The sequence below is a fragment of the Podarcis melisellensis genome (genome assembly GCF_964234715.1).
Source record: "Podarcis melisellensis genome assembly, chromosome: 3".
NCBI classification, from domain to species: domain Eukaryota; kingdom Metazoa; phylum Chordata; class Lepidosauria; order Squamata; family Lacertidae; genus Podarcis; species Podarcis melisellensis.
The window spans coordinates 2,827,528-2,852,078 of record NC_138530.1 but is presented as its reverse complement, the minus strand read 5'-3'; the positions used below and the strand labels follow the sequence as shown (position 1 = coordinate 2,852,078).

The 24,551-nt window shown below is 49.8% G+C and overlaps 1 protein-coding gene across 7 annotated transcripts in view; it reads right to left on the bottom strand.

The window, feature by feature from the left end:
* Positions 1–24,551, bottom strand: part of PTK2B (protein tyrosine kinase 2 beta) — a 247,159-nt gene that overhangs the window by 3,764 nt on the left and 218,844 nt on the right. For 4 of the 7 annotated variants that reach the window (XM_081903795.1, XM_081903789.1, XM_081903791.1 and 1 more), the window contains 10 exons: positions 16,260–16,464; positions 14,656–14,764; positions 12,864–12,929; positions 10,809–10,934; positions 7,397–7,543; positions 4,386–4,424; positions 3,429–3,456; positions 2,166–2,221; positions 1,327–1,473; positions 1,127–1,207 (listed from right to left, as the gene is read on the bottom strand). In XM_081903795.1, coding sequence (XP_081759921.1) covers positions 1,127–1,207; positions 1,327–1,473; positions 2,166–2,221; positions 3,429–3,456; positions 4,386–4,424; positions 7,397–7,543; positions 10,809–10,934; positions 12,864–12,929; positions 14,656–14,764; positions 16,260–16,464 — 1,004 coding nt within the window. The remainder of the gene's footprint in view (positions 1–1,126; positions 1,208–1,326; positions 1,474–2,165; positions 2,222–3,428; positions 3,457–4,385; positions 4,425–7,396; positions 7,544–10,808; positions 10,935–12,863; positions 12,930–14,655; positions 14,765–16,259; positions 16,465–24,551) is intronic. The other 3 variants (XM_081903792.1, XM_081903794.1, XM_081903793.1) reach the window with 3 other exon arrangements.

Sequence of the window (24,551 nt, the reverse complement as noted above, 5' to 3'; positions counted from 1 at the left end):
ATGCATCCCAGGCTCTGCTCAGCGCTCCCTTTCAGGAGCCGCGTGGAGCGTGGAGTGAGGCGCTTGTAGGCTTTTTCCCGAGGAGGGAGAAGGGAAGCCCATCACTGCGCAGTGATCCCCCTTGCTGTTCTGGCTTCTGGGATAGCGGCACAGCCTGCATTCGCTCCATAAGACGCACACACATTTCCCCTTACTTTTTAGGAGGGAAAAAGTGCATCTTATAGAGCGAAAAATATGGTATGTAGTGATCAGACGGCTGAGTGGGAGCTGTAACACTCATGCAAGCCAGTACAGTGGTGCCTCGCAAGACGAAAAGAATCTGTTCCGCGAGTCTCTTCGTCTTGCGGTTTTTTCGTCTTGCGAAGCAAGCCCATTAGCAGCTTAGCGGATTAGGGCTATTAGCGGCTTAGCGGGCTTAGCAGATCAGCTCATAAGTGGCTTGGCAGCTTAGCGGGTCAGCTGATAAGCAGCTTAGCGGCTTAGCGGATCAGCTGTTAAGCGGCTTGTCAGCTTAGTGGATCAGCTGATAAGCGGATTAGCGGCTTGGGAAAAAGGGGGGGAAAGGGAAAAAACCCCGCAGGAACTCGCAAGACATTTTCGTCTTGCAAAGCAAGCCCATAGGAAATTCGTTTTGCGAAGCACCTCCAAAACGGAAAACCCTTTCGTCTAGCGGGTGTTCCGTCTTGCGAGGCATTCGTCTTGCGGGGCACCACTGTAGTTTTAGTTTGTAGTAGCTGTTAGAAATAAAAGGAGTTATGTTTCATAGCTAGCTTATGCGTTGTTTATACTCTGCCGAGTCTGGTGCTCACAATGTAGAGTTGTGGGTCCAGTGCACTGATATTTGTTTTCCAGGATTGGAAGGTCTCTGGAAGTGCTCCAGTCGCCTAGCCCAGTCGGGGCAGAGCCAGTTGTTGAGCCCAGTCGCTGACATCGGTTGAAAGGTGTACTGACAAAAAGGACTATAGATCTATCAACTGCTTGTTAATTCTGATCTGTGAAGTCACCAAAGAGAGGGGAGGACTCTCCACACCTGACACAGTGGAGCACAAGACAATGGAAGGGGACAGAGAGCCACTCCCCTTCTGAAATCTCCTTAGGTCGCCCGCTTGCCTGAAAGAGGACCCACCTCAGTGCGTGAAGAGGCAGGCAGAGCCGGGAGGACTTCATCCACGCTCCCGATGAGCTTCCGAAGGGAGAGGCCCACATCCTGCAAAGAGCCAAAATCAAAGCATGATCAGAGACTCCCGGCGGCTCTTATTCCACCCTGCCTTTGCCCAACCTGTTTGCATCAAGGCGGTGCAAAGGAATGAAAACAGAAATAAATACCTTCACAACCAGGATGTAGCGCTCTGGCGGGTGGTTGCTGACCTCGTTCTTCAGCTTCAGAACAGCCTTCACCAGGTCCATGACGTCGCCGTACACAGCGTCATCCGTCCGGTCCAGGTTGGCCGTGGGGGTTGGCTGAAGCGAGAACTGGAAAGGCAGTGTGGCACAGTGGTTAGTGTTGGACGTGGGAGACCAGGGTTCGAAGCCTTGCTCAGCCACAAAACTCACTGGCCTTGGGCTAGTCACAGTCTCTTGGCTTGTGGGAGGGGGGTTAAATGAAGTGTGTGTGTGGGGGGAGAACTGTGTATGACACTTTGAGCTCCTTGGAGTAAACATGGGATAGAAATACAATAAACAAGCAAATAAATCAAAGGGGGGGCAGGGGTTTAGTCTGGGGAAGTGCCCCCCAAGTTTCTGATAGCTGGAGCACACATTTTTCCTAAATGAAAATTTGATGCATTTATGTATTATTATTATTATAAGAGCAGACCCCAAGCTGAAATCAGTGGATTTAAGTAACATTGCTTTTAATGGGTCAACTCAGAATATGACTAACACTGGATATTTCTTCCTTGCCTTCCAGCTTAGACAAACCCTAAAATAATACAAGTAGGACCTCTGACAAAATGTTGCAGCATATTCTTCCTTCTGCAAGGAGTTCCGCTGTTCAGGATAGCTATACACCTCCCCAATCGGAGGTCTGTATTCCGCCCCCCACCCCACCCCAAATCAATTGACTGATACAGTTTTGGGGTGATCCTTGGCCCACGGACTGGCACAGAGATTGGCTCAAAACGGAGAGAGTAACAGGATGGCAAAGGCGAGGGCCAACTACACACCTGAGGTCCAAGTCTGGGCGGCTTCCTGGGTGGTCCTGTGAACTCAGCTAAGCCATCAATAAAAAGGAAACACAACAGTTTGTTATTATTGTTGTTGCTGATGACGACACAACATTGCTAGAACAGCTGTCAACCAATGCAGGGATTGGACTGCAACTCAAACAATCTCCGTCCTTTGGCCTCCCCGGTTGGAACTGTTGGGATCTGGTGTCCAAAAACATCTGGGTGGGGTGGGGCCACAGAGGTTCCCCATTGTTAAGTACTGAGTTGAATAGGATCCAAAATGCAGCAGTCTGATTGGTCCTAGAACAATAGGATCCAAAATGCAGCAGTCTGATTGGTCCTAGAACAATAGGATCCAGAATGCAGCAGACTGATTGGTCCTAGAACAATAGGATCCAAAATGCAGCAGTCTGATTGGTCCTAGAACAATAGGATCCAGAATGCAGCAGTCTGATTGGTCCACAGGAGCCACCCAATCCAGCTCCAGGTGGAAGTGAATCCGCAACCTGATTGGCCTATAGGAGAATCCCAGAATTAGCCAATCATGTGGGGCCCATTGTGTAAATAATGTATATAAAGCAGACATTCTGGGGGAACTTGCATTCCTCCTCACCACTATGAGCGGAATAAAGAGCATGAAATCCACTCTTGACTCTGAGTATCTTTCACCCATCCTCTGCCCACTCCACTCACCAACCCGGCTGACCCCTCCACCCTTTGCCACAGCCCTTCCTCCACCCCTGGCGAACCCCCTCCATTTACACTTGACCAACCCCCTCCTTTTACACCCCACCCACTTCCTGCCTCTCCCTCCATAGCTCACCCTCAAATCGCACTCTGAAGCCCCTCCAACCCACCTTTGAACAATGGCCCTTCTTAAGCCTGCGCTGTCTCCATGTTTAAGGCAGGGGGTGCTTTGGAAAGCAGGGGGTCAAATGGCACTCTGAAATAACACCCACCCCCCTTTCAACGCCCCCCCCTCAGCAGCTTGCCTCACTCAGGGGCCTGCTGTTCTGCTATCGCGCTGCGGTTGGAAGGGGTGCCTGAGGGTGGTGGGAGCAGCGCGACGTGACGACAGCCTTACAATTTTATTCTATAGCAAGACACGCTGCACTAGGTGCAGGGAAGGTAGTTAAGCTTCCTCGACCGCACTGACAGGGAACTCAAGTTCTCTCAAACGTGAAACGTGTGGAATGGTGAGCAGAGAACGACACCTCGCACGGCTGCACAACGGAAGGGCAAATTGAGGTAGATACTCACTGTATCCTGCCTCCTTCTCGGGGAGTTTCTGAAAAGAAAAGGGGCATTGAGTCACATGGTTTTGACGTATGCAGCATAAATCCAATGCGCGTTATCTCAGAAGTAAAGCCTGCAGTGCTCAGTGGGGCTTTAGTAAGCATGAGTTTAATCCAGAAAGGAGAGAAATTAGCTAGAATTGAGAAGCAGAAGCAGAGAGATCAGAGATCATGCTCCGAGACCATTGTTGAGAGCTGCCTCTTATACGGGAAGAAGCAATTTTGGTGTCTCTCAGGGGTGGGGGCCAAATACTGTTTTACTGTATTTTTAATCTTTCGTTGGAAGCTGCCCAGAGTGGCTGGGAAAACCCAATTGGATGGGCGGGGTATAAATAAATTATTATTATTTCTTCTTCTTCTTCTTCTTCTTCTTCTTCTTCTTCTTCTTCTTCTTCATCTTCATCTTCATCTTCATCTTCTTCTCCCTGTCTGGCTCTTGCCCACCCTCCCAAGGCCACACCTCTCACTGTCCCCACTTCACACCCTCCCTCAGTGTTTTTGCCTGGATGGACTATGTCCTTGAACTCTACCCCTTGCGGTGGAAGAGAGAGGGGTGGGTGTGTAGAAACCAGCACACTTTAGGGGGGGGGGAATTGCATTTGTGGCTCCTGCGGCCCTCAGGAGGGAGTGTGGCCCTGGGAAAAAGAGGCAAGGCGAGGGAAGCAGAAGGCCAAGGATCCCAGAAGCTCAGAGAGGCAAGAGGGAAGTTCAGAAGAGCAACAGAGCCCTGTTGGAGCGCCGAGACTTAGAGTCAGAGGCCCATGGGGAAGAGGGCAGCGCCGAAGCCCCTGCAGAGGGTGTCTGTTCAAGTGATGTGGCCGTCATTATTTCCCCCTCACTTTATCATTTTTGGCTAGGAGAAGTTAGGAAAGTTAGGGGAGTGAGCAGAGGGCAGCTGGAGAGTTGTGGCCTATGGACTTACTGGGGGGTAGGTGTGGCTGTTCATAGACGCCATGGGGTCCTGTGGCGGAAGAAAGCAGCAAACATCAGCAGTCGCAATGAATGATTCGGAGGGGGTGTCTGGACAGGGACTTAATACAGTCATACCTCAGGTTACATACGCTTCAGGTTACATACGCTTCAGGTTACAGACCCCACTAACCCAGAAATAGTGCTTCAGGTTAAGAACTTTGCTTCAGGATGAGAACAGAAATCATGCTCCGGTGGCACGGCGGCAGCAGGAGGCCCCCATTAGCAAAAGTGGTGCTTCAGGTTAAGAACAGTTTCAGGTTAAGTACAGACCTCAGTACTTAACCTGAGGTACCACTGTGCAGTCATACCTCGGGTTACAGATGCTTCAAGTTGTGTTTTTTCGGGCTGCGGACTTCCAAAACCATGAAGTACCGGAACAGGTTACCTCCGGGTTTCGGCGGTTGCACATGCGCAGAAGTGCTAAATCGCGCTTTGCGCATGTGCATAAGCGCCAAATCGCAACCCACGCGTGCACAAAAGTGGCTTGCGAACGCTGCGGGTTGCGAACGTGTATCCCGCACAGATCACGTTCACAAACAGAGCATCCACTGTACAGTGGTACCTCGGGTTACAGACGCTTCAGGTTACAGACTCCGCTAACCCAGAAATAATACCTCGGGTTAAGAACTTTGCTTCAGGATGAGAACAGAAATCGCGCAGTGGCGGCGCGGCAGCAGCAAGAGGGCCCATTAGCTAAAGTGGTGCTTCAGGTTAAGAATGGACCTCCGGAACAAAGTAAGTACGTAACCAGAGGTACCACTGTACTCTATTACTGCTAGTCCCTTGTTTTCTAGGGCAGTGTTTTTCAACCTTTTTTGGGCAAAGGCACACTTGTTTCATGAAAAAAATCACGAGGCACACCACCATTAGAAAATGTCAAAAAAAATAACTCTGTGCCTATATTGACTATATATAAAGTAATTCTCTTGAATAGGAATCAAATAAACACAAATAAAGTATTTTATAATTACTTTATTATGAAATAGTAAGTAAACAGAAATATGAAAAATTATAAAATACTTTATTTTTAAATCTTTCGAATTTTTCAATTTTTCCCACGGCACACCAGGCAACATCTCGCGGCACACTAGTGTGCCGCGGAACAGTGGTTGAAAAACACTGTTCTAGGGCCACGGTTCTTCGGTTCTTCTTAACAAACCTCCTCAGTTGGCATCACAAACAGGAATGAATTAGTCTCCCAGGCTTCTATTATTTCTTGCAGCTTCTCTTTTCCCCCGCCTTAAGTTCAGTTTGCCTAATTTTTGGCAATCTCTCTCTCTCTCTCTCTCTCTTTATTAGGGTCCCCATTAAACCTTGATGATTAGGGGGGGTGTCATTGGTTTGGTTTCTGGTTGTTTCTCCTTGTTTTTATTATGTATTTCATGTTTTTAATCTTGCATTTTTATGTTGCGAGCCACCCTGAGCACTGCGGATGAAGGGCGCTGTACAAATTCAACAAATAAACAAAACAATACTGTAATTTTTTTAGTGCATGTTTCTCTTCACCAATACATTTTGGCTAGTGGTTTTCCCTAACACACTGCACGTTTATTTTCATGAATGTGTGCATTTTAAAGGCACGTGTCCCTGTAACGTATGCATTTTTACACACCCTGCGGCTGGATACAGTGGTGCCTCGCAAGACGAAATTAATCCGTTCCGCGAGTCTCTTAGTCTTGCGGTTTTTTCGTCTTGCGAAGCACGGCTATTAGCAGCTTAGCGGCTATTAGCAGCTTGGCGGCTTAGCGGCTTTAAGAAAAAGGAAAAAAACTCGCAAGAACTCGCAAGACATTTCGTCTTGCAAAGCAAGCCCATAGGGAAATTCGTCTAGCGAAGCGACACAAAAACCGAAAAACCCTTTCGTCTTGCGCGTTTTTCGTTTTGCGAGGCATTTGTCTTGCGGTGCACCACTGTAATTTCACTGCAAAATTCGGAGAAATGTAAATTCCAGAGGATGCTTGCATCCGAGCTCACGTGCCGCTGTTTCGGGAAAGTGCAAACTGGGCGGATTTGCGTTAAAATGCGAACAGAACCAAATCTGTTCCCCATCCCTGATCAGGAGGCGAAAAAGCTTCCTCTGGTAGGTTAATTTTCCCCACTATTTGGCAAATCCCGAATCCATGGGCTGGGTGCAATTTCGGGTCCCCCCAGTGGAAGTCCTGGGGGGGGCTGTCAGGAGGTTTTGGGTTGTAAGGAGAACCCCATGGAGAGGAGAGGGCAGAGCATTCTATCAGGAGAACCATCTGCTTAATACTACGTTGAGCTCCTCTCCATGTGTCTGAAATCAATTCTTCTTGGTATTAACTATAGAAGAACCATTAAATAATGCCAAAGAAGTTATTAAAGAAATAGAACAATTTGGACAAGTAGCAGGTTTTAAATTAAAAGCAAGGCTAAAATATTAGTTAAAAATATGGAACAAGACTTGGTTGATATGTTGCAGCAGGAAATTGGTATAGAAGTAGTTAAAAAAGTTAAGTATTTAGGAATCTGGTTAACCACAATGATTTATAGATTTATGATTTATAAATAGATTTATAAATATATTATAATATATAAATCTATAAAGATAGATTATATATAAATATAAATCTATAAATATAGATTTATTTCAAAATAACTGTGGAATGGAATTAAGAGAGACATGGAAATATGGGGAAGAATGAAATTGTCATTTTGGGGAAGGATTTCAACTATAAAAATGAATGTGCTACCAAAGATGTTATGTTTGTTTCAATCAATTCCTATAATCAAGGGGGCAGCAATTTTTAAAGAATGGCAAAAAAGGAATTTCAAGATATGTCTGGCAGGGGAAGAAACCGAGAATACAATATAAATTGTTAACAGGTGTTAAAGAAAGAGGGGGCTTCGCCTGCTTTGGGCAGGCTAGAAGGAAACGGATCTCAGGTTTGCCAGTGGCCATCCCTGTGGCCGCCCGTATCGCCGCTTAGGTGGACTCACCAGGGCTTTCTCCTCCTGCCGCAACCACTGGTAGTCCTCTGCCATCTGCTTGTGCTGTTTGTCCAGGATCTGCCTCATCTTGGCCCGTTCCATCTCCCAGAGCTTCTGGGCTTCTTCTCGGCTGCTGGGCCGGAGGAAGTCCTCCTCCTTTGCAGGCAAAAGCATGGGAAGAAGAACAGTGAGCGACCAGAAGCCTCACTTCTCTTGTGCTAGCAACTCCCAGAAGCCTCGCTTCTCTTGTGCCAGCAACTCCCAGAAGCCTCGCTTCTCTTGTGCCAGCAACTCCCAGAAGCCTCGCTTCTCTTGTGCTAGCAACTCCCAGAAGCCTCGCTTCTCTTGTGCCAGCAACTCGCAGAAGCCTCGCTTCTCTTGTGCTAGCAACTCCCAGGTTCACTCCCAATTTCTCGCGAGTCCCAGGGATTAATCATAGAATTGTGGAGCAACTGTGCCTTGCAAAAACCTGATATTCCCTGCTAAATTTGATCTTCTCAGATGCGTGGAAGATCTGAAGAGGAATTTTGTCTAACTGTGTTTCAATCCTGCGGAAAACAGCGAGCGGAAGCTCTCAAACCTGGGGGGAAATAATGGGTGCATGCGGGTTAAACCATAGAGCGTAGGGCTTGCCAATCAGAAGGTCAGTGGTTCAAATCCCCGCGATGGGGTGAGCTCCCGTTGCTCAGTCCCTGCTCCTGCCAACCTAGCAGTTTGAAAGCACGTCAAAGTTCAAGTAGATCAATAGGTACCACTCCAGCGGGAAGGTAAACGGCATTTCCGTGCACTGTTCTGGTTCGCCAGAAGCGGCTTAGTCATGCTGGCCACATGACCTGGAAGCTGTACGCCGGCTCCCTCGGCCAATAAAGCGAGATGAGCGCTGGAACCCCAGAGTCAGCCACGACTGGACCTAATGGTCAGGGGTCCCTTTACCTTTTTACAATTGAAATATGGTTAGGGCCAAGTTTGGATGAGCCCTCCATTCACAGAAGAACCGTGTTCATCTCTAAGGGTACAGCTTCACATTTCTTTTACTGCTGGAATCTCTTCCCCAGAGACGAAGAGATTTGAAATTGCACACAGGAGCACGTTCTCTCACTATTTCTGCTCCAAAGTGGCTTTGCCCATAGGGTGTTTCCTGCTAACTGTTGTGCACTGGGTTTCTGCACCTCCTCTCGAAAGTTCTCCAGAAATGTCCTTACAGAGCTACTGGGGAGTTTCAGCTAGAAAGTGGGTTCACAGAACCACAGGACAGCGTTTGCTCCTCTTTTCTCCTCACCTCCCATGGAAGCAGTCCCGGGTTAACGGAGCCACTGAGCCTTCTGGAACTTTGCAGAACAAATATGACGTCTGGACTGGGCGGAGGAGAGCTAGGAGCAACGGGGTGAGTGGCAGTCGGGGGGCGATATTAGTGAATCGGGGAAAGCATTTGCGTAAGCGGCGAAGGCGGCAGGACAAACGACAAAGGCTATGCGACAAGGGTGTGCCCTTCCAACAGTTGCAGTGCCTCCTCTCACACTGCAGCAAGGAGTGCGGCTGCACCGGTTGAATGGCGGCCTGCTTCAGAGCTCTCATTGGGAGCACAGGCCTAGTTTGCTGTGCGATCTATTTCAGCACCGTTAAGGCTTGGTCCGCCGTACCGCTAGAAGGCTGTCTCTGCCCGTGTGTTGCTTGTCATGAGATTGAGAGGGGGCGCTCAGGACCCTAGCCCCTCAGAGCTACCAAGGGGATGTGTGGGGCGAACACAACACAGACATGGTGAGGCCTAGTCCGATCACCCGTTGGACTGCGCGTCACCTGGGATATCCAAAGCCTTTTCATGAATGCTGCGAAATCATTGTTCAGCATTCAACCGCCCCCGAAATCAAAAGCTTTGGAAACGCATGTCCTGTCCCACCCCCCATTTCTCTACTGTGAATTCAGAGAGAGAAATGTGGAACAGCTCATTTTGCAGGGTGGGGGTTAAATGAATTAGGGGGACAGGGAAATGCTCTCCTTCGGGCCGAGGTATACGGCCTCAGCCCAGTATACCTGAAGGAGCGTCTCCACCCCCATCGTTCCGCCACTGAGGTCCAGTGCCGAGGGCATTCTGGCGGTTCCCTCATTGAGAGAAGCAAAGCTACAGGGAACCAGGCAGAGGGCCTTCTCGGTGGTGGCACCCGCCCTGTGGAATGCCCTCCCATCAGATGTCAAGGAGATAAACAACTACCTGACATTTAGAAGACATCTGAAGGCAGCCCTGTTCAGGGAAGTTTTTAATGTGTGACATTTTAATGTATTTTTAATCTTTGTTGGAAGCCTCCCAGAGTGGCTGGGAAAACCCAGCCAGATGGGCGGGGTACAAATAATAAATTATTATTATTATTATCCTTCATAGCCCCTCCAAGATTTGTCTTGGGGGTGGTGTACAACATAGGAATCTGCCTTAAACCAAGTGAGAACTTGGGCCCATATAACTCAGCACAGTCCACACTGATTGGCAGCAGCAGTCTCATCCCAGCCCTACCGGCAGCTGCCACTGGGAACTGAACCACTGGGACGTTCTACATGCAAAGCAGGTGTCCTGCGGCTGAGCTGCTTCCCTTCCCCTCCGAACACCAGCTGCTAGGAATCACAAACAGGGAGATGGCTGCTGCCTTTGCGTCCCTGCTTATGGGCTTCCCAGATGCTGAGATTCGTAGAAAGGGGACCCCAGGGGTCATCTAGTCCAGCCCCCTGCAAGGCGGGGAATCTTCGCTAAAGCATCCATGATAGCTGGTTGTGTGGATGGCCATGCTGGGAAAAGAGAGGGCTGGACCAGAGGGGCCTTCGGGTCTCTCTCTCTCTCTCTCTCTCTCTCTCTCTCTCTCTCTCTTTCTTTCACACACTTCTTCCTAGCCTTCCGATCCCCAACTTCTGCTTATCCTTGAGGTTTCATTTTTGAACTTATTTTATACAATTTATACACGGCTTGATAGCTCAAAGAAACCTCAAAGCAAAAAAGACAAAACAACAAAATGTTCTCGATGCCAAAAATGAATCAGCAATCATTAAAAAATTCCAAGAAGCGAATATAACCAAAACCAGGGACTCAGCTACACAGCTGCAAATAAAATGTTTTAAATGTGTTGTAAAGTGCAATATGAAATGCCGTGCTAGGTGGAGACAGTGAGCTATGCAAAATCCAAGCTATTTTTCAAAACGTTTTAAAAGAAAACATTTTCACGTTTTTTTTTAAAAAAGGTTAAATCTCGCACTAGGTTTCTAAGTGTCTGGACAGGCTTGTCTGAACAAGAATGGTGCTAGCAGTCCCGAAAAGAGGGCAGTTGAAAGCGCCTGCCTGAAATCAAGAGGCAGGGAGTTCCACAGTGCTTCCACACGAAATGGCTCGGTTCTTACAAGTGCAGAACGGGCGCCAGGCTTCCCACCAGCCCCGTCTTACCCTCATGCTGTGGCGCTTGAAGACGTTGTGCCTGTTGAGCGGCGGGGTGTGCAAGGAGTTGACGGGAGACGGGTACTCGATGGGGCTGGTGAGCGTTGGCGAGCTGGCACACAGACCCTCGGGCACCTGGGGAGGCGTAAGCAGAAGGCAGCGGGCACAAAACTCTACACACAGCAAGGGCGGCAGGTGCACAAACAGGGCTCAGGAGACTTTGGCACGGAGAGAAAAACAACAGGCAGAGGAAGGAGAAAGAGGCCGTCTGTTTGCGACGGCGGCAGCCATGCCATCTTGTGGGAGTGACGCTCCGTTTGTGCTGAGGCACACCTCGCACCCGGCATGCCACAGCGTGCCAAGGAGCCTTGCGCCCACGCTCCGTGAACTTGTTGGCCTCTTGGCTAGCAAACAAGGTTTTCCCCTTGACCGTTTGTCCTCTCACAGATTTGGTTACTAGCTTGGCTGGAGCGTGAGTGGGGACGCAGACGTAATCAAGTATCGGGGAAAACATTTTAGGGAAACGCCTGCTGAGACGTGTATTTGACAACGCTGGAAATGTGCTTAGATGGAGATTCGTCATGTTCAGAGCAGTTTCACAACTGTCTACAATTGTTGACTTCCGCTAATAAAAGGAGCCTCTGCACGGCTAAGAGGGACGCGGGTGGCGCTGTGGGTTAAACCACAGAGCCTAGGGCTTGCCGATCAGAAGGTCGGCGGTTCGAATCCCCGCAACAGGGTGAGCTCCCGTTGCTCAGTCCCTGCTCCTGCCAACCTAGCAGTTCGAAAGCACGTCAAAGTGCAAGTAGATAAATAGGTACCGCTCCGGCGGGAAGGTAAACGATATTTCCGTGCGTTGCTCTGGTTCGCCAGAAGTGGCTTAGTCATGCTGGCCACATGACCCAGAAGCTGTACGCCGGCTCCCTCAGCCAGTAAAGTGAGATGAGCGCCACAACCCCAGAGTCGGCCACGACTGGACCTAATGGTCAGGGGTCCCTTTACCTTTACCTTACTGCACAGCTAGTCGGCTGCCTGCTTGGAGCATGCTTGCCAGCTTCCTCACGCACAACTCACTTGCATCCAACCTCCCGTCGTCCTCCGTTATTCCTACACATCTTACATCTGGGTAAGGGGAAGTAGTGGGCATTCCCTCAAGATTTTCAGACCAGAAATTTGGGAAATCCTGTTCCACAAGGGGCACCAGAAACCAGCTTGATGTGAGCGGTGGCTGACGATGCAAATGGTTGCTATTTTGCTCCAAAAACGAGCAGCCAGTTCAGTTTGCCAATCTGCCCACTGGACGTCCGAGACTAGATGTGCCCCACGGACTTAGAGCAGCGGTTCCCAAAGCTGGTGGGGTTGCCCCCTTTGGAGCAGTGAGATTCCCTAGGGGGCTGTTAAAAGGCAAGGGGGAGGCAGGGGGTGTATATGGGTATTTGGTGTTGAAAAGTCCATCCGTTGGGGAGAGGAATGGAACAGAGTCTCTAGGACAGGCATAGGCAAACTCGGCCCTCCAGATGTTTTGAGACTACAATTCCCATCATCCCTGACCACTGGTCCTGTTAGCTAGGGATGATGGGAGTTGTAGTCCCAAAAATAGTTGCCATCAATTTGATTTGAACTGATTTTACAATGAATTGATTTTAGAATGCTGTATTATTTTACTGTTGTTAGCCGCTCTGAACCCGGCTTCGGCTGGGGAGGGCGGGATATAAATAAAATTTTATTATTATTTTTTTATTATTATAAAACAACTGGAGGGCCGAGTTTGCCTATGCCTGCTCTAGGAGATGGGCATGGCTGGCTGGCTGGCAGGCTGGCACTGGCAGCATTTTGTTGGGCAGCAAGCGCAAGGGTTTAAAACCAGATTCTGGGAAGGAAGGAATTCGAAGCGATAAACAGAAAGATCAGAAGTCTTGTTCTGGCAGCTGCAGGAACTCCTGACAAGCATCAAGCAGCTGCTACAAAATCAGCAGGAAAAGGACTCATCTTTGGCTTGGCAGGAACAAAAATGCAACAGTCAACAGGAGTCTGGCGAGACAAATGAGAAGTTCCTGGTCTTACCTGGAATTGCAGTTTGGGGGCCAGCAGGTTGGTCTGGGGGGGCGGCTTGTACTTTGGTCTGCTTGGCTGGGGAGAAGAAGGGAGGCTTGGTGAGCGTCAAAGATATATTGGGAAACAAAGCATGGACTTTGCTCTTTCACCCATTAAAAAAACAAACACCCAATATATAAATATATATTGAAATTGAAATACTTTATTGGGTTTTAATAGGTCATAAGATTTTATGGTAACTATATTCGTAATGTATTTTTGTTGGTGTTTGTCCTTTGATGCTATGGCTACGCAAATAAAGTCTATATCTATCTATTTTTATTGTCACTTGTACAACTTGTATGCAGTGAGATTACAGGAGCACCCCCCACTCCGCTCTCTTAGTCTTAATTTCCCTCGTTTACTGACGCACACCCACCAAACCCAAAAATCACTTGCCCTGTTGTTATCTTTTCATTCAGCAGCCTAACAGCCCACAGATAGAAGCTGTTCTTTACCCTGTTGGTGCGACTAATCATCCTTCTATATCTTCTGCCCGAGGGCAGATGATCAAGAAAGTACTGGCCAAGGTGTGAATCATCCCTGAGAATTTTCCTCACTCTCCAGAGGCAACGTTCTTCCGCTATTTCATCCAGTGGATTCACGGGACAGCCCATAATACCTTGTGCTGTATTCACCACCCTCTGTAGGCACTTCCTATCAGATGATGTCAAACCAGCGTACCACACCGTGATGCAGTAGGAAAGGACACTTTCTATGATCCCTAGCTAACAGGACCAGTGGTCAGGGATGATGGGAATTGTAGTCCAAAACATCTGGAGGGCTGAAGGCTGGGGACGCCCGGTCTGCAGGATCAGGCCAGTGGCCCACCAAATCCAGTGTCCTGTTCTCACAGCGGCCAACCGGTGCCCCAAAGTTAAGGCCAAAATCAAGAGCCAATAGCGACCATCTTCCTAGTGCCCTCCTGGTTTTATGTTTTATTCTGGTCTTTATTATATTGCTTTTTTTTAAAAGTTGTACACCTCTTACAAATTTTGTTTAAAAAACATGAAGCGGTTTATATGAATTTCAGATAAATAAATATTTGCGTCCAACTCTGTAATTCTATGAGTCCCGAGGAACCCCACAAATGTCGGAAGTTCAATTAAGCAAACAAAGAAAAAATGATGAGCAAATTAGATCCAGCGAAAACTCCGGCGAGGTGCCCAAGGCCAATGACTTTTTCTCTTCCACTTGGAAGAACTTTTCCCATGGAAGAATTTGACGGAACGCAATGGCAAGAGTCTTCTATGTTATGGAGACTTACAACACCTTATGAGAAGAACATCCTTCTTTGGTGTCACTTCTATAAGGTGTTGTGAGTCTTCATAGAAGACTTACATAACATAGAAGACTCTTGTCATTGCATTTACTGCGAGAAGATCCAACCTCTCCATTCTGAAGGAAATCAGCCCTGAGTGCTCACTGGAAGGACAGATCCTGAAGCTGAGGCTCCAAGACTTTGGCCACCTCATGAGAAGAGAAGACTCCCTGGAAAAGACCCTGATGTTGGGAAAGATGGAGGGCACAAGGAGAAGGGGACAACAGAGGACCAGATGGTGGGACAGTGTTCTCAAAGCTACCAGCATGAGTTTGACCAAACTGCGGGAGGCAGTGGAAGACCGGAATGCCTGGCGTGCTCTGGTCCAGGGGGTCATGAAGAGGTGGACACGACTAAACGACTAAACAACAACAACAAGAATAATGGCAAAAGAGTGGCCTGTGCTTGGAGCCTGTCTCTGCGCATATGAACTTTTCTCACCTTTGGAGGGGGCTCCTGCGAAGAGGGGGGCTCCATGATTTTGGGGGGCCGGTGGCGGTTGTTCCTCTCTTGCTCCCGTGCAATCTCTTTCTCCATCTGGTAAACGTCACTGCAATCAGAAAGGGAAGAGAGCCATTCAGCTTGGCAGAACAACTGCCTGCAAAGTTTTCTCTGGGGGTTTCATTCATTTCGTTTAATGGGAATGGGGGAGGAATTGGGTTTCGTTTGCCTTTTACTCTTAACTTGCACTTCTCAAATCAATGCACAAACTGAAACACTGCCATCATTTGCAATTCCTACTTATCCAAATTCTGTAAGGCAGTTCTCTAACCAAACAATGGATGCTATTCAATTCAGGTATACTCAGAGTAGGCCCACTGAAATGAACGGACATAACTTAGTCGTGTTCATTAATTTCAGTGTGTCTTAAGCTTAGTTTACTCCAGTGTTCAGAAAATGAATTATGCTATGGTAAACCACTTATTTTGTGGAATGGAGCCTGCGGAACCAAGGGAATTCTGCAACTTTGCTTATGTGATTTATTCAGCTTGCAGAATGTTGCTTTCCCTAGTGCAGATTTCAGATTTGTAAGGCCAGGGAGTCTCAAGGGAGGCAGTGAGGCCTAACCTAGGTTTACCAGACGTACCCGGTTCCTGGAGACAGTCCTCGGATTTGCAAATCTGTCCCTGGACAAATTCCATCCCTGGAATGTCCCCAGATTTGCAAATCTGTCCCCTGGTAGCGCAGTTGGCTCTGGCTGGCTTCGGGAGCTGCTCGCTGCTACCGCCACTGCCGGAAGGGAACTGGGGATGTCTGGTGGTACAGATCTCCTGCCCCCTTCCCCCTTTGTTTTGACAGTTCGGGGGAGGCTCAGGAGTTGCGGGTGGGCGGGGATTGCCCAGGAGGGGTGCAACGTGAGCGGTTTCTCTGTCAGGCAAAGTGCAAAGCCCTTCAGTCAAAAAAAAGGGGGGAAGCGGGCAGGAGATCGGGGAAGGCTCAGGAGTTGCAGGTGCATGGTGCGCCATTGCCCAGTTTTTAAAAACCTCTGCGCATTTTTGTTTCACAGGGTGCGAAAGAAGGGCTTTGCACCTTTATACAACATGCATGTGTGCTTGGGCCCAGGGTCTTTTGCCTCACCATCCCCACCACTGACTCCCTGTTGCTAAGGGACCCCTGACCATTAGGTCCAGTCGTGACCGACTCTGGGGTTGTGGTGCCAATCTTGCTTTATTGGCTGAGGGAGCCGGCGTACAGCTTCCGGGTCATGTGGCCAGCATGACTAAGCAGCTTCTGGCGAACCAGAGCAGCGCACGGAAACACCATTTACCTTCCCGCCGGAGCAGTACCTATTTATCTACTTGCGCTTTGACATGCTTTCGAACTGCTAGGTTGGCAGGAGCAGGGACCGAGCAACGGGAGCTCACCCCGTGGCGGGGATTCAAACCGCCGACCTTCTGATTGGCAGCTCCTAGGCTCTGTGGTTTAACCCACAGCGCCACCCACATCCCTAGCTCCCTGTTGCTACTCAGCTTCAAAAAATAAAATAAAAATGTCCCCAGATTCATTGAAAAAAATCTGGTAACCACAGCTAACCTCCTACTCACCTCAAGCTGCAGACCAGCTCTTTGAACTTGGGCCTGTCGCTGGGGTCATAATCCCAGCAGCGGGTCATGAGAGCGTAGAGGATGGGGGGGCAGGCGTCGGGCTTGGGCAGGCGGTCACCCTTCTCAAGCACTGCGATCACGTCCTTGTTTTCCAGCCAGAAGAAGGGCTGCTTCCCGTAGCTGAGGATTTCCCACATGCAGACAGCTGAGGTGGAGAAATCAGGAAGAGAAGAGAGCGTGGGAGAGAGCTGCAGGAATTGGTGGGACACACGAAATTGCACCAGCAAGAAACCAAGCTGATTTGCCTATTTAAATCTCTGCACCTGGGGGGAAGGGGGTTGAATACTGAATTAGATTTCTATTGTTTTATTTCGGTTTTCTGACAAGATGGCTACTGTTTGTATTCTCATTGCTAGATTCTGGATTTTGGATAAATGTCCTGAAAATCGATGTGATTCATGGCACCTGTGGGTAGCCTTTATAATGCTCCTGGGGTTTTGCCAACAGCATCAGCTTGCTACACTTTTAAGTGATGGCTGATCCATGGCCATTTGATGTGCCTTTGGGGACAATTTATTTGCTATGTATTTGTTACTGGTTGCTTATCAGCAAGACTGTCATTTCAATTTGTTTTGTATTGGAGTGTAATGGATTTCATAGTCTATTATTGCCAGCTGATGAAGAATCATCACTGAAACAGTTCAGTATCCTGGAAAAACTGTTCTGTCTGCTGCTGTGCTTGGAGCCCCCTATTGCGACGCTCAGAGCACCCATCATCTCAACTTCTGGGTTTTTTTTGGGACAATAATTTTTATCAGTTTTCAATTACAATAATCCATTGGTAGGATGTTGACTGTGGAAAGGCATTCTGCCTCCATTTCAGTGATCTTTGACAGTGACTTACCACTCCTACTATTCCTGTTCATGGAACATTTATTTGATTCTTACTAATTTGTGACTCCATGCACATATTAGATCTCTTCTGTTTATGAATTTTGAAACAGTATACAGTCATACCTCGGGTTAGATGCTTCAGGTTGCGTTTTTTCGGGTTACGGACTGCTGAAACCCAGAAGTACCAGAACGGGTTACTTCCGGGTTTTGGCGGTCGCACATGCGCAGAAGCACTAAATTGCGCTTTGTGCATGCGCAGAAGCGCCAAATCGCAACCCACACCTGCGCAGGTGCTGGTTGTGAATGCTGCGGGTTGCGAACATGCATCCCGCACGGATCACGTTTGCAACCTGAGCGTCTGATGTAGTGTTATAAAAATACTGTCGGTGTATTATTAACCAACGTGTCGCTTGTCGTTGTTTAGAGTGTTCTGTGTTGCAACCCAGGATATTTTCTTTGGAGGAATTGGGGGGGGGGGACAGTTAATCAAGTTATGGGGACGGTGGGGTGCGCTTGGTTCATAGCAGCGCAGCAGCACTTCCGCTGCAGTGGGAATGAAGTTTGAAGGCTAACCCTACATGTGAAGAGATTTACCCCAAAAGGGGTGTGAAGAGATACTGGTGGGAGAACCTACTTACTTCTGACTGTATTAAGAATATGTGGGGAATATTTCTGCAAAACATGGCCTTGAGCTAGCCTGGTAAGAGAGGAGGTGCTCTGTTCCCCCCACAGGATCGGGCATCCAGCTCCGATAATGGAGACATGCTTGTCCTCTGAGAATGTGACGTAATTTCTACGCACGTGTAAAGCTAAATTGGAGAAATGCTTTTATATAAGCCTGTGTTAATTTATAGTACTGTGGATGCCACTTCTGGGGGTTTTTTTGGACAATAATTTTTATCAGTTTTCAATTACAATAATCCATTGGTAGCCTCACACTATAACAACGCCAAATTATAATACAATTACTAATCCCAATCATTCAAATGCCAAATTATATCGTTGCCAGAATTGATGGTTTGATTATTTACTTGGTTTCTGCGTCCCAAAATCTCATTCGTCTGAATTACATTCCGTTCAAAATAACAACTGCAATATGAACAACATCTATTCGTCTTGACACATCAAATGATTTATAAACCCATAGGTGAAACATTCAGACTACAGTGGTGCCCCGCAAGACGAATGCCTCGCAAAATGAAAAACGCGCAAGATGGAAGGGTTTTTCGATTTTTGCGTCGCTTCGCTAGACGAATTTCCCTATGGGCTTGCGAGTTTTTTCCCTTTTTCTTAAAGCCGCTAAGCCGTTAATAGCCGCTAAGCCGCTAATAGCCGCGCTTTGCAAGACGAAAAAACCGCAAGACGAAGAGACTCGCGGAACGGATTAATTTCGTCTTGCGAGGCACCACTGTATATCCTTATTCCTCCTGTGTGTGGCACATGTGGGTCATAGCTGTCAGCTTTTCCCTTTTCTTGCGAGGAATCCTATTCGGAATAAGGGAAATTCCCTTTAAAAAAGGGAAACGTTGACCGCTATGTGGGTGCCACTTTTTGTGGGCTTCCCATCACCCACTGAGGTTCTAAAGCTGTCTCAAACATCACAATGATGTGCAGCATTATTATAATTTATTAATTGAAGGAATCCACCACATCATCCACTTGCAAGACTAACACCCAGTAGGTTCATCCACCTTGGCTACCTTTGAAACCAGGGCAGCCAATGGGGTGGCTTCTAGGAGCTTTCGACTGGAGCTGTCACCAGCCTCACATGGCATGGCCAATGGGCAGGGAGAAGGGGAGTCATAGGCCCTGCCCCCACATCTGGAGGGCACCACGTTGGCAACCCCTGCCTTCAAACACCCCTTGCAATTCCTAAGTGTGTTGCATGTGGTTCCCTCCGTTTCCAGCCTCTGCTGGAGGCGGAGCACGCAGGCACGGAACCTGCTGCCGCCGCATCCAATCATTAAATAAGTTCTTGTTATTAAATATATAAATATACCAAGAAAAAAGCACACCAAGAACTCTGGCCAATGTAAGTTTCAGTAGTGGGAGTGGTCCCCACTCGCAAAGCAATAGTCAGTTGTAACAAAAACTAATCCATTCAAAAGTATGTATTAAAACAAGGTGTCACGGCCACCCAGGTCTGGTCCCAGCTCACAAGAGACCTCACTCCGTTGCAGCTTATTTACAGGAAAAGTTTATTGAAGATTTCTGCTTCTCATACAGTTCAGCATTGTGGCCGTACGTCTGCCACGTTAGACCGCTGAAGTCCCCTCTGACTCCTCCCCTCTTCCGCACCAACTTAATAGCCTGGCTCTAGACCACCTCTTCCTCTCCTTTCTTTTCCGCAGGGTCTTCCTGCCCCCCTGGGTTCCCTCTCTCCGTGACTCGCCTGAGGCTGAATCCTCTGCCGCCTCTTCCCCCCTCTTTCTGGCTTTAGGGCCGGGCTCCTCCCCTGAGCTCTCTCCACTTCCGCGCGCCTCTACGTTTGAACTTGGCGCGCGTACGTTGCTGCTGACCTTTCTTTCGACCGCTACACCACCCCCTGCTCTGCTCTCCACCCTTTCCGGCTGAACACCCTGCTCCAACCCCCTCTCTCTGTTCTCTCCTAATCCTGCTCCCTCCGAGAGGCTGACGACTCCACCCCCTTTACTCCGTTCCGGCTGAGACGTCTCTTGCTTCCTCTGTCTTCCACTGGGCTCCTCTCCGCTTCTCCCTTCTCCTCCCCTTTGCTTGATTAAGGTAACCCCCTTTTGAGAATCCTCTGACTCGCTGCTCAGACTCGTGGATTCCCTCAGAATTCCGTCATCTTCTTCCTCATCCTTCTGCCCCTCCTCCCACTCGCTCTCCGTCTCCTCTGTCATCTCCTCCTCTCTCCCAGAAACCCTGACATCCATCCCCCCCTCGAAGCCCCCCCTTCCCCCCTCCCGCTCGCCGGGGACCGGTTGTGGAAACTGCGGCTCTTCGGGGGTAGGCTCAGGATACAGGTCGTCTACGTCAATGTTCTCTGCTGGCAGTTCTGTGTAAGTGTATTCGAAGTCGGGTTCTCCCCCCAAATGCTTCTCAGTCTCTGCTTCCATCGCTACTTCCTCCGGTGCTGCCCGCCAAGGACCTATCAGCCACCTCTTACGCCATTCCTCCTCTGGCTGCTCCTCCCACCAATAAGGGGTTTCCGTGTCCACCCCCGAGCACGATCCTCTGGGCGGGCTTGATTCTGGTGTTCTTTCCTCGGGGGAAGAGAAACCCCTGAACGTGCTATCTGACAATGTGGGTGTGAAAAGCCAGTCATCAAAGTACTCAGCTGGCATGGGTCTATGTGGGAAAAGTGCATGGAACTCTTCTTTCAAAAGGGGTTCGTCTAACTCGTAGCCTGGCACCCAACTATTAGCAGCGGCTGGTGTGCCCTCCCTGGCGAGAAAATATTCAACTCCCTCCTCCCCCCATCTCGAGTCCAGTATCTCTGTGACCTCGTTAAGAGGTTCTGGTCTTGGCGATTCCCCCCTCTCAGGCGCCCTGCTACGTGGCTCTGGGGGTGCTCCTGACTCTTGAAACCTGTGTGGGGTTTTGTAGGGAGTGAGCACCGACCTATGAAAGACCGGGTGCACCCTGGAACCTTCCGGAAGGGCTATACGAAAAGCCACCGGATTGATCTTAGCCTCAACTTGATATGGCCCTAGCTGCCTGTGTCCTAACTTCTTCTTGGCCAATGACCTGGCCGGCATCGCGTGGGCTGCTAACCACACCCAGTCCCCAACCTGGATGTCCTCTCCCGCCCTCCTGTGCTTATCGGCCTGCACCTTATACGCCTGTTTTGCCAGCTCCAAATGTCTCCGCAGCTCCTCGTGCACCTCTTGCAACTCCGCTGCAAACTGGTCGGCATCTTGAGGCCCCCCCCCTCCTGGTGCCGCAAATCTCGGGAAGGTTCTGGGATGACGGCCATTGTTCGCGAAGAAAGGCGTCACCCCGGTGGAAGCGTGTTTCGTGTTGTTGTAGGCGAATTCAGCCATCGGCAGATAGTCCACCCACGCCGCAGGTCGCTGGTTGGCGTAGCACCGCAGGTACTGCTGCATGATCGCGTTGACCCTCTCCGCTTGACCGTTGGTTTGTGGATGCCTCGCCGATGTCAGGTTGATTTTGACGTGCAAGATGCCCAGAAGCTTTCGCCAGAAAGTGGAAACAAACTGGCGCCCCCTGTCGGACAAGACGGACTGCGGAAGTCCATGCACTCTGAAGACGTGATCGATGAAGAGCTTTGCGGTCTGTTCTGCCGTCGCCACCTTGGCACAAGGGATGAAGTGCGCCATCTTGGTGAACAAGTCCACCACCACTAACACCGCCGTCTTACCTCTGGAGCTGGGCAGGTCTGTAACAAAGTCCAACGCTACCCTCTCCCATGGTTGCTGCGGTGTCTCCAGCGGTTCTAGCAATCCCGCCTGCTTCTGGTGCACTGGTTTGGACCTCTGGCAGATATCACACCTGGCGACGTAGTCCGCCACCTCTCCTCTCATCTGGGGCCACCAAAAGTCTCTAGCCACCAACTCCATCGTCTTTTCTTTGCCGAAATGGCCTGCACTAGGGGCGTCATGCAACTGTTGCAGAACCTTGGCTCGAAGATCGTCGGTGGGCACGTAAAGGGCACCCTTACGAGTCAAAAGTCCATCTTGTAATTGAAACTCATCGTTGTGTCGCGACCCTCCGCGTAGCTCCTCCATCTTAGACTGTGCAAACTGATCCCTTTGCAACGCGCGTCGCACCGCGTCCAGGTCGACTGCGATGGTAGCGCACGTCCACGCCTGCGGTGCGAAAATGTGCTTTGCTGCGATTGGAGCTGCTTCCTCCAAGTATTGCGGCTTTCGGGACAGCGCGTCTGCAATAACATTGGAGTCTCCTGGGATGTATTCTATTTTGAAGTCGAAGTCCGCAAAGAACTCCGCCCAGCGCATGTGTCGCTGGGTCTGCAACTTAGCCGTCCGCCAATACTCTAAGTTCTTGTGATCCGTGCGGACCTGCACCGTGTGCTTGGCTCCTATTAAGAAGTGTCGCCACGCTTTGAAAGCTGCATGAATGGCCAACAACTCCCTGTCCCATATGGTATAATTGCGCTCCGTCTTGCTGAGCTTCCGGGAGTAGAACGCACCCGGTCGCCAGTTGCCTTGTGAATCCTCTTGCAAAAGAACGGCCCCAACCGCTCTATCCGACGCATCGGTCTCTACCCGCATGGGTCTGCCGGGATTCACGTGGAGCAGCTGCTCTTCGGAGGCGAAAAGACCCTTAAGCGTCCGGAAGGACCGCTCCGCTTGTTCGGTCCAGACGAACTTCTTCTTCTTGGAACTGAGGGTGTCAGTGATCGCCGCCGTCGCGTTCGCAAAACCTTTAATAAACTTGCGGTAAAAATTGGCAAAGCCGATGAACCTCTGGACCTCTTTCCGATTTCGAGGGCTTTTCCAGTCCAACAGCGCTTGAACCTTAGCCCTGTCCATGGCCAGTCCCTCGTCGGACAACTTGTAGCCAAGGAAATCAACCTCTCTGACATCAAACTGGCACTTTTCCAACTTGGCGTACAGCCTGTGTTCCTTCAGCCTCTGCAGGACCTCCCTCACGTCCTTATCGTGATCCTCCGGCGATTCCGAGAAAATCAGGATATCGTCGAGAAAGCAGACACACTTCTTGTAGAGGAGACCTGCTAGCACGTGGTGCATAAATGCTTGAAAAACGTGGCTGCCATTTTGGAGGCCGAAAGGCATGACTCTGTATTCGTATGTGCCCAGAGGGGTGAACATGGCGGTCTTCCACTCATCTCCTTTCCGGATGCGGATGAGATTGTAAGCTCCACGTAGGTCCAGCTTGGTGAAAATCTTGCCCCTCCTGACGGTCGCTAAAAGGTCGTCAATCTTGGGCATGGGGAAAGCTTTGGGCTTAGTCAAGCTGTTGATGAACCTGTAATCCACTATAAGCCTTTTTTGGGGCGTGTCCTTCTTCTTCACAAAGAAAACAGGGCTGCCTCCCGCTGCTTTAGATTCCTGGATGAAACCGCGCTTGAGGTTATGGTCTATGAACTCCCGAAGCTCTTGCATTTCGTCCTCCGACATGGAGTACAGCTTGGCAGCAGGCAATTGCGCCCCTGGCACTAAATCAATCGCGCAGTCGTAAGGTCTATGAGGCGGCAACTTGTCAGCTTCCTTCTCACAGAAAACCTCCAAGAATTCCTGGTACTTGTGAGGCACTGTTTGCACCATACCCAGATGCAATGGCTGCTCAGCTTCTCCTCCCTGATCGGTCTGAAAGCAATGCTGAGCACAATACGATGAACAAAAGTTGATCTGCCTCTGGTACCACGCAACCGCGGGACTGTGCCTCTCCAGCCAACTCATGCCTAACACGATGGGTGTGTCCGATAAGTGGGTGACATTGAAACTAATAAGCTCTCGATGGTTGCCAATCTGCATCATCATGGGAGGGGTTTGCTGCACCACTTGCCCCCCCAGCAACTTCCTGCCGTCCACCGTGACCACGTTCAGAGGCGTCGTTGCAGGCAGGAGCGCCATGTTGTGCTGCTTAACGAACTGCAGTCCCATGAAGTCGGCGTTGCTTCCCGAATCGATCGTTATTGGAACCTCGAGGAGTCTCCCATCAGGCAACTGGAGTGTTGCTGTGAGCAGAACTGCCGGTTTGGGAGGCAAAGGGTCCACGCTCTGCAGTGATGCTGGGGGCTTGTCTACAGATCCGCCTGGCTGAGCCCCAGTAGCTCTGCTTCCAGCCAGGCACTGTCGTTTCCCTGAAGCTGCTCCCCTGGTTGCACCTCTGCTGTTACAGTTGCCAGCGCTGCAGTGTGCTTCTGGAGCCTCTGGGGGCACTCTTTCGCCATATGGTGCGCACTGTCACAGATGTAACACTTCCTGGTTCCTCTAGGAGGCTTCGCTTTGGCTGCACCAGGGACAGGGCTCTGGGATGGCTTCTGAGCCCTAGCACCACCAATCTCCATTGGCTCCTCTCTGTCCTTCCCCATTGGCGAGGGGTGCGCACGGCTGAAGTCCCTGTGCCCAAAAGGGAGAGTCCTTGCTTGCGCACGCGCTTGGGGCCCGTCCTCCTCATGCCACGGACGCCCCTCATGTCGAATTCCAAGAGCTAAAGCCCGTTGCACCACGTCTTCTAGGGTCTGGGGTCTGTCCCCCCTAGCGATCTCATCCTTGATGGGGGGGCTCAATCCCTCCCAAAAAAGATCTCTGACCGGTTTACTGTCCTTTGGCCAATCTAAGGCGGTGAGCAATGCAAAAAATTTAGAGTGGTATTGGCGCACAGTCGCTTTCCCCTGCCTCAGCCCGTGCATTTGACGGCGCGCAATGTCCACATCCACAGAGGATTGAAAACAAGAATCCATCGCTTTGATGAACGCAGCTG